The sequence below is a fragment of the Psammomys obesus genome, unplaced genomic scaffold (genome assembly GCF_907164565.1).
Source record: "Psammomys obesus unplaced genomic scaffold, mPsaObe1.curated_primary_1811, whole genome shotgun sequence".
NCBI lineage: Eukaryota > Metazoa > Chordata > Mammalia > Rodentia > Muridae > Psammomys > Psammomys obesus.
This window is the reverse complement of record NW_026585895.1, coordinates 51,776,906-51,792,530: the sequence shown is the minus strand read 5'-3', so window position 1 is coordinate 51,792,530 and position 15,625 is coordinate 51,776,906. Positions and strand designations below refer to the sequence as shown.

Here is a 15,625-nt window from a genome sequence, read left to right as displayed (position 1 = left end):
ATAGCAACAAGACAACTGACACACCAGGGCAATGACCATGGTGCTCCGGAGTGGGGGCTGGGATTGCAGGGTGGCAGTCTCGAGGGTCAGCCTCCTGCAGGCTCTGATCTCTCTCCCAGGCCACTTCACAGCTCCGCCCCGCTTGCCCTATCCTCTGTACAGTTCACAGTTGCTTTGGTTTCTAGTTTGACCACAGAGCAGCAGCTGGGAGGGAATCGCCAGCATGCCCACCTTCTGCCCTAAAATTAACACAGTTCCTATGGTTAGCAGGAAGCCCTGCTATCTGTGAAAAGAAATGTATGACTTATCAGGGTGTCACTGTCCCACGGAGCAGGTCCCTGTGATGGTCTGTTCAGCAGGAAGGAAGGGGGCATCTTTCGAGTGAGGGAACTTGGGAACATCTAGAGTCTTGGAGGTCTCTAGTAGGTGTCAAATGTGGGGAAGCCCATTTCTTCTGAACCTGAGTTCAATGCCCACTAACAGGTACCAGCAGGTCCACAGCCAGTCTTGTAGTTCATGGTGTCTGTCCGGGACTGACTGTGTCCCTTCCAAACTCAGAGGGTGCAGCCCTAATCTCTGTGTGACTATGAAAATGAGGCTCATGAGCAGTAACAGGATAAATGGGGTCAAGCCTGGGTTTCGATCCAATACTACTGGAGCCCTTAGAACAGGGCGTGGTGATAAGAGGTCTACCCTCAGCATGTCAGGACACAGTGAAGGGTGTCCACCCGTAGCCAAGGAGTGGGGAATCAGTGGAAATCAGTCCTTCAGGCCCTGTGATCTCGGAGCTGCAGAGCTGGGAGATGCTGGAGCCATTCCTGGAGTAGTGAGGTGTGGGAAGACACAGGTACCAATGGGGTTCCCTCTAGGCCTCTCTAGGAGGACCTCCCCAGCCTGTTCCTTTGCTCCTTTACTGCCTTGCTCCCTACAGTCTTTGGTGTGGCAGTTCCCTGGGGACAGGCCCCGGGTAGGCTAGGGGTTGAACCTTTGCTGGCCTAGATCTGAATTCTACAGGTTTCTATAAATCTCAGGGCACCATTTGTAGCAAATGAGCCCAAGCTGTAAAATGGCCTTCCCGTTCCTGGAACTCTTCTAACTGTTTTAGCCCAAAAGGGCAAAACCCTAGGACCTACCTGGCTCAAGTGACCTAGGTGGAAGCAAACGTCTGTGAAAACTAGGGAACTGGAGGAAGGGAAACAGGCTTTATCTCTACAGATTCGTGTGCTTGAGCTGTGCTGCTAATGTGTGTCTACGAGGCACTTCCTAGCATGTCAGCTGGACATTCACTCTGCCTTCTAGAACAAGGTTGAGACTTTAAGTCAGGCAGAGAGACTGTCTAGTCAGAGGTGGCCATGCTGGGCTTAGAAATGCAACAGCCTCGGCCTTGTGTCCTCTCCAATGCTGCATTTCCCTGACTAGAAAAGGTGTGCCAGTGCCTGACAGCATGGTTCTTGCAGGGCTGTCCACGGTGCTTTGAGCAGAATAGCCAGCCCAAGGTCACTGCTCACTAACTGGCAGCTGTCACCAAGAACCTCATTTGAGGTCACTGTTGTCCAAGAGCCAGGGTGTCCCTTCAGCAGTGGGCTTATGGCAGAGCCAGGCCTCCTCTAGGATGTGGGGGGTTTGGCCTGAGAAACTGATCATCTTTTCAAGCCTGGGAAGTTGAGATCATCTCCAACGGGGCCCTAGCACCTGGCAGCTTCACGGCCATACTCGGGACAACACAGTGCCTACGAAGACTTGGAATAGGGACTGGGGAGACAGTTCATCAGGCAAAGTGCTTGCCAGGCAAGTGTGAGGAGCTGGGTTTGGGTTCTCACCTAGAAAGCTGGCTGTGGTGGCATGTGTCTGTAACCTCAGCTTTGGGAGTGGAGGCAGGCAGATCCCAGGGCTGGCTGGGCAGACAGTGAACCAGTGAGTTCCCAGTTTAGTGAGAGACTCTATCGAAAAACCCCAGTGAGAGTGATCGAGGAAGACAGTGTTGACCTCTGGCCTCTGCAGGTGTGTCTTTACACCTGGATGTGTATGGACATGTGTGTGTGCGTGCATACATGCCTGTGCCAGAGGTGCTTGATTCCTCTGCAGCTGGAATCACCGGTCACTGTGAGCCACCAGAGATGGGAGCTGGGAACCGAACTCCAGTCCTCTGGAAAAGCAGTATGTGTTCTTAGCTCCTGAGCCATCTCTCTAGCCACTCTGTTCATCAATTGTAGTACTCAGACCTCAGCTATGAACCCAGGATGGATGGAAGGGAAGATATTTTTCTCCCCTAGGCTGGTTCAACATGGGTGTTTGCTTTGGAAATCGCAGAGAGGATCTGAGCCGCTGGGAACCAGCTGCTGAGTAAAGTGGGGGGCTCCCCTGTGGAGCTGTGAGGTAGCTTGGGGCAGTAATGCTCCCCTGAAATGTGCATTGACTCTTGAGGTATTAGCAGACTAACCACAGGCCACTTTGGAAACATTTCAGTGCTGGGCCCTCTGATGAACACCAAACCACTCGGAGATACATACCCTAAAGGCTATATGATCCTGGGAAGGCTCCCCCAAACCCCAGTATGGCTGATCTCCTAGTGTTCAAGTAATCAGCAAGCGAGAGCCCCAGCTTCAAGAGGGCCCAGCCTGCAGGGTCTGGAGAGATGGTTCAGAGGTTAAGAGCACTGCCTGCTCTTTCAAAGGTCCCGAGTTCGATTCCCAGGCTTCGCATGGTGGTTCACAACCATCTATAATGAGCCCTCTTCTGGCATACAAGGACAAATGCAGACAGAACACCGTATAAATAATGCATAAACAAATCTTATGAAAAAGAAAAGAAAGACTGCACTTGGGCCAGACGCATCTGGTCAGAAGCCACTGGAGAGTCATTTCATCTGTGTGTGTGTGTGTGTGTGTGTGTGTGTGTGTGTGTGTGTGTGTGTTGGGGTTGCAACATGCCTATGGATGTCAGAGGTCGGTGGCTGATACCTTCCTCAATTGCTCTTCACCTTATATTTTTAGACAGAGTCTCCCTGAGCCTAGAGCTTCCTAGTTGACCCCCCTTCTTCCTCAGCACTGGGCACCCAGGTTTTAACGTGGGTGCTGGGAATCCAAACTCAGGTCTTTCCTGGTTAAGTACTCTACCAACTGAGCCCCGGCCCCCTCTCCTGGTCTTTGTTGCTTCGTGTCTCTGGACCCTTGGTTTCTCCATGACCTGAAGCAAACTGAGATCCTTTGGGGAAGATGCTGACCTGATGGGGATCCTGGAAGCCTGAGTCCGGGACTGAGGGGTACTTGCCAGTCCTCAGGCAAGGCTCCAGTGTTGGCTGTGACTGGTGCAGGACCAGAGACCTGAGTGTTTGACTGGTTTGGTTTCGTTCTCCTTTCGTGCAGGGGCTCTCCCACAGCCCATGCTGGCCTCTGACTTGCTATGGCAGGTGAGGCTGACCCTGAACTCCTGATCCTCTGTCTCCAACTCCCAGGTGCTGGCACAGAGTCTGTCATGCTGCTTCTGCTTCCAGTGAAACCTAAAAAGCGCAGACTCTGATGTGGCAATCATGAGTCTGGACCAGCTGAGGGGACAGCATGAACCTTCTCGAAGTCTCAAGTTTGGAATATCTTAAAGAAAGAGCCTTTGAGCACTTGAAAATGTACAGGACAGCACACAGAAAAGCTGGGAGTGTTTTTCTGGTATAAGTCTCACCTCACGCTGTTGCTAATGGCACACACATCAGTAGCACCTGGGGGAGTTTGGGTCTCGGCTCCCACTTCTCTGTGCTGAGCTGGCTTCTGTGCACAGCTTTCCCTTTCTAGGATGAAGGATAAGGGTGCTGCCTCCTGGTGCTCGGTCTGAGATGTGTCACTCAGGAGGTTATTCAGTAATAAATAACAAAATGTTTCCTAAATAAAAGACACCCTTGTAGAGATGGTTTTCTACCTTGTCATGATAGGCAGCGCTGGGCTGCCTAGGGTGTCTGTCTAGGGTGGTGGAAGTGAGGCCTAGTCTCCTCTGCAGGAAGTCAAGCGGAAGTTCAGGGAATGGTCTCTATGTAAGAGTCAATGTGACAGGTTCTTAATCCCAGCTCAGAGGTGACAGGGCCTGCTGACTGGTGTCCAGCCATCTTTTACACAATCTCGGATTAGGCACACACTGCACCAGACCATTACTGAGACTAGCCCAGATTTGGATTGCATTGCATCAAGGTGTGTCTGGACCCCTGCTCCTGCCCCAACCGCACACTGATGCCCCTCAGAAGAAGGGCAGGGCTACCTTCTGCTTCTTCTCCAGTTTGATGGCGTGCTGAGTAGCCTTCTGTTCCTGAACCCACAGCTGCTGGTACCGATGTTGTAACAGGTCAAATAAGGGTGTTGACGGCCTGTGGGGAGGAGGCCACACAGAGCTTGAGGCCTGGGCAAGACCAGGGCACCCAATTACAGAATGGACACTTCCCTCTCCATGGGGCACAGGCCTCACCATCGCCAGGTGCGGAGCAGGTCGCCCTCCCCAGGGCCAGGAAAGGGTTTCAATAGCACCTAGAAACCCCAGAGAGCCAGGTCCCATGCACAAACTCCTCTGCAAACATGGGGAGCCTCCATGGGATAACTGGATGGGACAAAGAATCTGCCCTTGAGCTGTTGGATAGGGTTTCTGCTGTGCCTTACCCACCCAGGCTCTGCCCTCAGTCTGCTGAGGCTAAACTTGGAAAAAGACTCCCCACCAAGCAGGTGTTCCACCCTGTGTCTAAATCCCTAGGGAATGCCCAGGCTCTTCCTCCATAGCCTGGGTGTCTGATTGCCTGGGTCTACCTCAGCAAGAATGCTGCCAAGTTGAATGAGCAATACACTCCCATAATCCCAGTATGCAGGAGGTGGGGGCAGACCCCACCCTTGGGGTCTCAAATTCTGCTTCTGCCCTGGAGACTTTGCTCCTCATCTGTCAGTTCCACTGGCCTGGGGGAACTAATCTGGGCTTTGCAGGAAGACCCATCTCTGCAGCACTAGACATCTTCAACGCTTGTAGCTTGGAACACTGAGTCAGTGCTGAGTGCTCTGCAAGTACTGTCCTTCATCATCTTAGTGATGATGAGGAGAGGTGGCCCAGAGCAGTGTGGGGCAGCACTCCAAGTGAGAACAGTTGAGCAGCAGGGCTCAAAGCTAATGCAGACCTAAGTCCTTCAGAGAAAACAAACAAACAAAAATGCTCCTGGGTTGGGGCTGAGTTCTAAACAGCGTGGAAGACAGTGTGCAAATGGACAGTGGCCATGTACAAAGGAGGACTCTGATATTCGTGTGCAGTAGCTGCTCAGGAGGCAGGCCAGTTACAGGTACCAAAGAGCTAGGAAGCCAACCCTGCCTACAGCCACCAGACAGGAAGACATCCCACTGCCTACAGTCACCAGACAGGAAGACATCTCACTGCCTACAGACATGAAGCCAACCTTCCTACAGTCACAAGACAGAAAGACACCCCTCTGTGTCAAACTTGCAGGAAATAAAGCTATACACTCCCATATCCCAGTACAGAGGAAGTGGAGGCAGGAGAATCACAAGTTCAAGGTCACCTTCAACTGTGTGAGTTTAAGGCCAACATGGATTTCATGAAACCCTATCTCAACTCCCTACCCTTCAAGAGTTAATTTTTAAAATTTATTTTAAAATAATATTCAAGCTGGGTGCAGTGAGGACTGCCTGGCATACACACTAAGACGCTGTCTCTAAAAAGATGTGATAATAGGGGCTAGAGGTATGACTCAGCAATTAACAGCACTGGCTGCTCTTGAAGAGGACCCAGGTTCTGTTCCCAGCACCCACATGGCAGTTCACAACTATCTGTAACTCCAGTTACAGGAGACTGGATGTCCTCTTCTGGCTTTTTAGGACACCAGGCAGTCACCTGGTACATAGCCATACATTCAGGAGAAATATCCACACACATAAATAAAAATTTAGATAATTAATAATCAGTAGAAGAGTGTGGCACTCATTAGCAGCGGCTGAAATGACTAGAAAGCAATTAGGAAATTCCTGGTGGATGGGTCACCTCAGCCTCAGTTCAGAATGGCTAACCCCTGTTGTTATTTATTATTATTTGGTCTTTGTTTTTTTCCCAGAGCTGAGGACTGAACCCAAGGCCTTGAACTTGCTAGCCAAACGCTCTACCACTGAGCTAAATCCCAAACCCCTTTAAAGGTTGTGTGTCAGTTACCTTGGTTTTTGTTGTTGTTGCTGTTGTTGTTTTGGTCTTTTTGTTATTTTGTCATCACTGCTGCTACTACCACCACTGTGGCAAAACAGTCATGGCATAAACGTACTCTGAGTTAGGGATATTTCAATGATAGAGTGCTTGCCTGGCATGTGTGAGGTCCTGGGTCTGAGCCCCTGCACCACAAAACAAATAAATGGTCATTTTAACCTTGCTAGCAGTGGCCAACAGAGACTGTTCCAGAAGCCATGCCCTGGGAGGTGTGGGCATCTTCTGCTACATGTGCTTGGGGAAGGACCAGGTGACCAGCCCTCCAGACCATTGTTATCCAGTACAATCATCCTCCAGCCACCCGGAAAGCAAGCCGGAGTCCCCTAGGGCCACAGACACTTGGAAAGGTGACTCCCCAGGATCAGGCCTCCAGAGCTTTGAGAACCTGGTTTCATGATGTTCATCCTTCATGATGCTCCCACCTTCTTCCCTGACCTCCCTCACCCCTATTTGTGGCAACTTGTTAAGATGCCCTGGGAAATGCTAAGGGAAATGCTGCCTGGGCCTGAATTGAAGCCAGAGCCAGAAACACTATACACAGTAATTCAGGGATTCTCTCACTCCTGAGACTCACACCTCCAGGGCCCAGGAAACTGTGACAGACACCTGTTTCGACAGTTATAGTGCTGATAGTTTTCCAAAGCAGCGAGGAAGGGTGTCAGGAGCAGCTCAAACAGGAACCTTTCTGCCCAGACTGGAGGATGAGTAGGTAGACCGCGAGAGGAGAAGCAAGCCCTGAACTGCCCAGCAAGTCCACTGGCTGCAAACCTCTGCCCATGGATTTGTTTGGTCTAGTCTGTATAGTTGCTGCGTAAGCATGGTGACCTGACTCCAATCCCCAGAATCTTTGTGAAAGCAGCCCAGTGTGGAGGTATGCCCTGGTGATCCTAGCACCGGGGTGGCAGAGACCAGCACATTCCGGGGCTCACTGTCCAGCCTTGGCAAGTGGTAGGCCAGTGAGAGACCCTGGTAGACATCTGAGGTGTGACACCACAGTTGACCTCCAACACCCACAGCTGACCCCTGACTTCCACATGCATGCACACACCCCTACACACAAACAGCACAGCCAACAATTGCAAAACAACCTTTTAGATTATTGTGAAAGGGTGTAAGTTCTGACTACATAGGCCCACATTCCCAGTTGGTGTAACTGGCTGGCACTAAGTCCCAGCAGCCCGGCAGCTCCAGGTCTCAGCTTTCTTTGCTGTCCTGGCACAGGCTCCTTTGATGAGTCAGCTGGGGTGGCCCCCAAAGCAACCAGAGTTAGTCTGGATCCTAAATATCTACCCACTCCCTCACTCCCTCAGCCTACTGTACCTTGACAGGACCTGGGGAGTCTGCTAAGCTGGATTCTATTTGAGCTGAGGTCCAAAGCTTTGATTCGCCTAGACAGACAGTGGCTCTTTGTTCCTGCCTCCAGTACCCCTGTGGCGGCTTTTATTACTTAATTATTACACACCCCATGCCTCTGAGCAACCTAATTTATAGCTGTGTTTCTAACGACACTGTGTGCGTAATCTGGAAATATCTACCCCAAGAGGCTGCTCCCAGAGAACAGCCATCTTCCCAGTGCCCCACTGTATCCATCACTTCACGCCGGCTCTTCAGCCCTCCCCCAGCCTGGCTGACCCACTCAGCGTCCTGCTCTGGCCAGCCCAGCAATTCTTATTCTTTGGGAAGAGACAGTGGGGCTGAGCCAAGGGGAACCTATGATGCAGTGAGTTATGGCGAACAGCCCTGGCCTAGGTCCTCCATGGCCACCCACAAGCTGGCTAGTTTCTGTTCTGGCTCATTAATGTGGATAAACAGGTGCAGAGGCCAGCCCGGTGTGGAGAAAACTCAGGCCATAAATTGGATGTTATCACCCGTGCACCGACTCCAGTTTCTGAGCTAAGCCTGGACTCACAGCTGCGGTCCGCTAGGCTCAGCTGCCTCTTCAACTCCTGGCATTCAGTCTACCCTGCATGGCTCTCCTAGATTTCCAACCCTTTCCTTCTGGGTGGCGCTCTCCTTGCCAGCTCGTGTGTGTGCTTGCTCACCCCCGTATGTAGTCTCTCCTTTGCATATCGCCTCAACTGTGAGGTTGCCTCCTCCAAGGGTTGGTTCCCGGCTATCTCACCTTAAACAGCCCTGGCCAAATGTCCTTCTGCCTAGCAGAAGCCCACTCATCCCTCTTCTGGCCACAACGGACCTCAACCATGGAATGGCAGCCTGCCCCAGAGGGCAGAACCAATTCTGTGTTTGCTGTGAATTGACAAGGCTCCACCCTGACAGATACGTGGGAGGATAGCTCTGTCAGTAATGAAGACCCAAGTTCAATACCCTAGAGCTCATGTTAAAAAAGAAAAAAAAAAAAGGTCAGGCCTAGTGGCACACGCCTTTGATCCCAGCACTCAGGTGGCAGAGACAGGCAGATCTCTGTGAATTTAAGGCCAACTCGATTTACACAGTGAGTTCCAGGACAGCCAAGGCTACACAGAGAAATCTGTCTCAAAAAAACCCAACCAAACAATAAACAGAACTGGGTGTGGTGGCCCAGCACTCTGGACATAGAGACAGGTCTGAGTCTGGGCGGCAGCCAGCCTAGCTCTACCAGCAAGCCCCAGGCCAGTGAGAGGTGCTGTCTCAGAAAAGTGGACAGCACCAGAGGAGTGACAGTGAGCTCTGTCTCCCACACACACGTGTACACAGGTACCTGCACACAGGCATGCGCATGTACATGCTTTCCCACAAGGACATGCACACATGAAGATTGGAAGAGGGATGAGGGAAGAAAGGGAAAAGAAACCTTAAGCATGCTTTTGACAGATACACTTTCCTCCATTAGCTCAGTATCCATCAGGCTGCGTGTACATTATAGTAAGTTATGGGATTGAACTGGTGGAAATTGCCTCCGGGGAGGATGGCAGCCTGCCTCACAGGTGCCAGACACTGAGCATCTTAGAGCAACTAACAAAACAAACCCAAGTCCTTCCATGTAAGTCTCACGCTTCAGGTGGATCCGGTTTAAATAGAGAACAAACACTGGCAGACACACAGGAGAATCCCTTTGAGATTTAGAACTAGGTAAAGACTATTTTTCATTTAGGATTTTGAGACAGGGTCTCCTGTAGACAGGCTCTCCTCAGACTCATTCTACAGCTGAGGATGGCTTTGAACGTCCGCTTCTCTGGCCTCTGTCTCTCAAGTACCCGGCATGCCTGCAAAGGTGTAAGGCACCATGGTGGGTTGGCCAAAGCTGGGGCACCTAACCCAGGGCTCCCTGCATGTCGGGCAAGCTCTCTATCCCCCGAGCCAGCACTCCCCTGGTTCTTGACCTTTCCAGGGGGCTTTGTTAGGGGCCAGTCTCCTGTTTTCTTCTGCTATAGCTATAGCCTACTTATTTGTTTGCTTGGTTTTCTGGTTTTGTTTTGCTTTTAGTTCAGCCTTTTATCAAAGCTCTTTCTGACTCCAACACAAATGATTTTGCCACAGGCTGAAGCCCCTTCGGTAACAATTACAGCTGCCCTCCCTGCACGTCTCTTTTGAGAAGCCAGAGGGGTTCACACAGAAAAGATTAATTATTTAGCCTCACTAAATGTGCACAGGAAAGGGTGGGTTTGGGGCAGCTGATGCCCAGAGAGGTCAAACGGCTTGCCCAGGGTCACACAGCACACACAAGCAGTGAAGCTGTGCCTCCTAGCCTCCGGCTACAGATGCCACGGCCCAGTAAATTCTAATCGGCACTCACCAAGGGCAGCAGTGAAGGGTGAGTGAGGCTGGCCAGCCAGCTACGTCTGCAGGCCAGGTCCAGGGAGTCTAGCTACTTACACAGGAGACCTCAGGCTGTCCCACGCATTGTTTTCCGTTACCAGACACTATGTCTCCTGGTGTCCTGCCTACACCACACAGGAGCTGAGGTTTTAGGGGAGACCCCAGCTGTTCCCTGCCTGTGGCTTCCTGCTGTCCTCCACATGGACAGCTCCATTTCTATGGCAGTCTATGGCCACCTCTCGGCTGACCCGTTTCCTTGAAACCCAAGTGCTCCCTGGATGTCATCTGCGATCTCCTCCCTGGATTCTCATTTCCTTTCTCTGGCACTCCCAATCCCATTCCCCCGAGCTCTTGTCATGGCCAGTACTCTGCACGGGGTGGCTTCAGACCATCTATAGCGGCAGGGACTAGTGTCCATGTTTCCTCCTGCTCTGACCAGCTTTCCCAGGTCATTCTCTGGGAATCTCCAGGCTGGAGCTAGAGTTGTACTCTGTCCAACGGGATCCACCTTGCAGACTACGGTAGCTCTGAATTCAGCCAACACAAAATCCTAAATGTACTCAAAACACAAGGGACGCACGCAGCCGAGGCTGGCCTCAAATTCACTATGTAGCCAAGGAATGCCTTGAACTTCTGATCCTCCTGCCTCAGGTTCCCAAGTGCTGGGATTGTGGGCACACACCAGCCATGCCTGGCTTATGCATGGCTGGGGATTGAGCCCAGGACCTCCTGCATGGTAGGCCAGCTCTCTATCATCTTTAGCCCCTTTATTAATTTTCTGAGGTGTGTGTGTGTGTGTGTGTGTGTGTGTGTGTGTGTGTGTGTTTTGTAACTGGGTCTTTGCATTTGATTCTCCCAGTATTCAGGCTGTAGGTGGACGGCCCTGTGTGGGTTCAGATAATTCATCCAGTGTAAGCAGAGGTGTCCTCCGATAGACACTAAGTATCTCTGGAGACCTTTGGCCTCTCTTGAGGATAGCTGCCTTGCTCATCTGCAGAGCTCAGGAAGGGGCTGTGGGAGAAGTGAGCCTGTTCTTAGGGAACTTTGCAGACAACCCCATAACAGGGATGGCCCTGACATCCTTAGAGAGGGTGCAGGGACTCAGGGCAAGTAAGTATTGCTGTCCCTCACATGTGAAATCCTCATGATAGAGCAGATTCTGGGTCCCTGGAGGATAGCCATGCTGTCCTAAGCTAAGCCAGGCAGCTAAAGTCGTGGATACCTGTGGTCCTCAGTCATTCAGGTCTGATCTTGAAAACTCTGCCCAAAAGCCGTCTGGGTGGGCTATGCGACAACATACCTCCAGGTGAGGCTGGAGGTCCCAAGCTCAGCGGCTGAGGCTCCAGGGATGGTAAAGGGAGAAAGGCAAGGCAGCCCCCAGAACAGTAGAGTTACCCAGATGTTTGGGGGACTTCCGAGTGCAAAGCAAAAAGAGGCAGAGGCTGGAGGAGCGGGGGTGTCCACAGCTCTAGGAGTGGCAGGAAGAACTGAGCCAGGTCACAGCAGGGGAGGAGATTGACTGCAAAGAGAAGTTGGGGCTTCCAGAGAATGAAAATGTGCTCTATCTTCACTGTATATCAAGGCTTACAAATGTGCTGATCCAAGCCAGGCTTGGTGGTGCATGCCTGTAAATACCAGCAGAGGCAGTAGATCTCTGTGAGTTCGAGGCCAGCCTGATCTCTAAAGCAAGCCCAGGACAGCCAGGACTACACATGGAAACTCTGTCTCAAAAGACAAACAAACAGAATGTGCTGATCCACAGTGGGTTGCCTTCACTGAGCCTGCTGCTTCCCCTGCCTCTGAAGCTAGCTGGGGACTGGCCTGTGAGTTCTCACAGAGCGGCTGCCGTGATGGTCCAGCCACTGCTAAGAGTTCTGACAAATCCTTCGCTCTAACCTGGAAGGCACCTTCAGAGAAGTCCCTCCCGGCCCCAGTGCTCTTCTCTCAGCCACACCATGTCACAATTAAGGCTAATGGTGCCAAAAGTGGGGAATAAATGAAACGAAAATCAGCTCGGGCCCCAGGTGGGCCCTGAGAAGGTTCAGATTCGTTCCATCAAATCTACCCTCAAAGCTTTGCAATTGATACCCCAGACCAAGGCTTGATCTCCAATGAAGGCTCGGGGTGAGCACACAAGGGAGACGGAGGGGATCATTTGCAAACGTTAGGTTGACATGGGTGCAGTGTGGTGCGGGGTGGGCACAAATGAGGCCTGACAGCTCTGATTTGCCCGCCGCCTCTGTGCAAGAGCTCTGTGGATCAGAGAGCCCCTCTCATAGAAACTCATCTTCATCCGAGAGGCTCATTAAAACTTTGCCGAGACCAGAACTTGGCGGGAGCCAGGAAAGTGAAGGCACCTTCTGAGGGACTTTAGGTACACATGTGTTGAAAGGTGTTTAAGAAGGAGATTCGGGTCTGACAAACTGGATTCAGTGCAGCGCACCGTTCACAGCGGGCTAAAATAATTGGTCATCAGTGACTACTAATTCCATTTAGTAGCCAGAGGCGATTTTTTTCTTCCTAGAAAATCAATGACAGCACGGAGGTCTGTTCAATGTGATTCCACTCCAGACGGGTCCTTCTTTCACGCTTGAGGCCTCTTCCAGTGGAGACAGCTATTTTGTTAAAATAAAATTAAAATCCGTCCCTAATACGCCAGCAGCTTGCTGCTCCTGGGAAGCTAGGAGCTGTTGGCCTGGGCATCCACACATCCTCAAGGGGATGAACTGCTGAACAATGAGCCGAGTATGGTGGCTCACACTTGTAAATCTAGCTGTTGGGGAGAAGGAGCAGGGGGATTGATGCACGTTTGAGGCTAGCCTGATCAACATATGGAGCTTGAGGCTAGTCAACGTAGCAAAATCCTGTTTCAAATATAACTTAAAAAGAAGGGGCTGCAGAGATAGCTCAGCAGTTAGGAGCACTGGCTGATCTTCCAGAGGTCCTGAGTTCAATTCCCAGCCACCATACAGTAGCTCACAACCATCTGTAATGGGATCTGAGTCCCTCTTCCGGTGCACATGAAAACAGGGCACTCATATACATTAAATAAATCTTTAAATTAAAAAGAATAACTAAAAATGAAAAAGAAAACTGGACAGTGCCCTCCTTCGGCGCCTTGTACAGCCCGGAGACCTTGACCGGAAGTGGAGCGTCTGGTGGGTTGTACTTCTCTTCCAGTTTGGGTCAAAAGCCGGTCCTTGATTCCTTGATTCCACGCCTTTAATGCCAGCACTTCCAGAGTTTGGAGCCAGCCTTGTCTACAGAGTGAGTTCCAGGCCAGACAGGGATACACAGAGAAACCCTGTCTTAAAAGCAACACAGGAAGACCACTGCTCTCATTGAAAAAAAAAAAAAAAATTATCGGATGCTGTCGTTAGACTGGCGTGTGCTTGTGTTTGGCAAAATCCCCACCACTCCTTATTAGACTTAGATGAGGTCGTGAGGTGACCCCAGAAATGGCATCAGTGGCTTTAAGGGAAGCAAGAGCCAAGCTGGCATGCTACCTTGTCTCATGTGGGAAGCCCTCAGCCCCATGGTATGACAAGACAGCCTTTGCCACATGCTGGCACCATGCACAACTTACACCTCATACTGTTCAAAATCACCCCACCTTGGGCACTGTAGAGAGGGCCCTGGAAGGAGAGGAAAGGATGAGAGAATGGAGAGCTCTTAAAGGTGACTAAGCAGGATGAGGCAGAGTCTGCGTGTCCATCTAGACCAGGAGGTAACTTAACAAAATCCCAACACACTTTCAGGGACACATGAAATGCTTTTTCTTTCTTTTAAAATCAGCCTGCAGTCTATCTTTCCTCTCCCCAGCAGAACCAGGAAATAAGATCACAGACTTATAAGAATGGGAGAATCGGCTCAGGAAGACAGTGGTCTGGGCATAGGGCATAGAAGCCCTTCTACAGGCTCCAGAAAGAGGAGGCCACCCTCATTCCCCCAATGCACGCCAGCCCCTTCATCAGCCTGGATCAGCTGCCCTTGCTTCTGCTGTCCAAACCAACAACAACTCGGGAGAAGGTGGAAGTGCAGGATGACTGAGTCCATCAGGGGCCTGCCTTGTAAGAACCGGGACCTGAAAGCTGAGCTTGGGGCTCAAACTCAATCCCACTTCTGGGGGAGTGGAGAGAGGCAGTTCCTTGGGGCTTCATGGCCAGCCTGTTCAGTCTACTCGGCCAGTAAGGGCCTCTACCTCACGAAAACTAAGTAGATGGTGTTGAGGGATGAAACCTTTGGCCTCCACGTGCACGCTGTCACCCACCCAAACATCCACATATACACACGAAAGCAGAGATGCCTGTGTGTAGGTTGGGACATTCCAACTCTCTGGCCTGGGCAGAGCCAAGGAATCCGCAACTTCCCAGGGCACATCCCACCCCCAGACCTATGGTTTGTGAAGGTTGCCGCAGAGTAGGTGCCCTGCAGCGGACTCACCCTGCTGCCCATCTGTCTCTTGCAGGAACTGAGGAGGGCTGGTCAACCCCCACACCCATCCTCCTGCCTTATGCCTTGGCTTTCTTTTGTACAACAGGAAGGGCGGTGCCCAGGTCCTGGCAGGATTTGGGGGGCTAATTAGATGCTGAGCCCTCCATTACTTCTTAATTGTCTATGGGTCTACCACAGAGGCTAATGGCAGAGGAGGCCCTGCCACAGCTTGGCCCCAACTTCTAGATTGTCTAGGGAGTCGTTTGCAACTTAACATTCATCATCAGGGTGATTCAATTAGCAGCTCTCAGCACAGGCGCCCACCCCCCAATGTGGTAGGGCCTTGGGCTGAAGCAGGAAAGAAGATGGCTGAAAAGCACATTCTCCAGAGGGCTGGGAAATTCACCATGAGGGCTCCTGACCTGGAGGCAAGAGAAGCAGCTGATCACCCCTCCAGAAAGGGTAGGAACCATAGAAAGGGCGGTGTGCTGGGAAGTAGAAACTGGTTTTCATCAAGAACGTTTAACCTACAGCAGTATGGCTTTTCTGCACCCTTGTGTGACCAGGGGGCAGAACCCACCAGCCCCCAGCAGCCCCTGGACGAGGTGGAGAGTAGGATGCTGCAGAGGGAGAGAAGCCAGCAGCTGGAAGGTTGGTCCTCAGCCGACTTTGCGCCGCTGGCTCTGGCTCTCACGGAAGCCTAACTCTGGGAAAACCTGAAGAAGAGCTGGCGGCGGGGGATGTGGCAAGGAAGCCCCGGGAGGAAGCAGCCAGCCTTGTTAGCGCTGACCTTGGCACCCAGAAGCTCCTGATGGATGGGGTTTGGCCTGGAAGGCCCCATGGGAGCTGCAGCACGATCCATTACGGGCCCCCTGTTCCCCATACCGCAAGCAGCAGGCTGGGGATAAATCTCTGTCTGGGCAGCCAGAGGGCCAAAGGGGAAACAGCAAAGTATGAAAAATGTCTCTGTCCCGGCTCTGCTACAAAGCCCATGAGGAAGGAGAGGAGGGAGGACCCCAAAGAGGCAGGAACCCCAAGTGCAAGCTCATCTCAGGCCACTGCTCAGCCTGAGCCCCAGTCAGCCTGACTCCCTGGAGATCCAGCTTCATGGAAAGCTGCAGCCCTGAGAACAGGGACTCCTGTCCCTGCTGGGCGATCCAGATGCTAGACAGAGCCACCACATCTGGGATCCCCTTCAGCTTCTGTAAGA

The 15,625-nt window shown here is 51.8% G+C and overlaps 1 protein-coding gene across 1 annotated transcript in view; it reads right to left on the bottom strand.

The window, feature by feature from the left end:
• Positions 1-15,625, bottom strand: part of Cfap77 (cilia and flagella associated protein 77) — a 122,609-nt gene that overhangs the window by 27,918 nt on the left and 79,066 nt on the right. Inside the window, exon 4 of the mRNA XM_055600528.1 lies at positions 4,243-4,348. Within this exon, the coding sequence (XP_055456503.1) occupies positions 4,243-4,348 (106 nt within the window). The remainder of the gene's footprint in view (positions 1-4,242; positions 4,349-15,625) is intronic.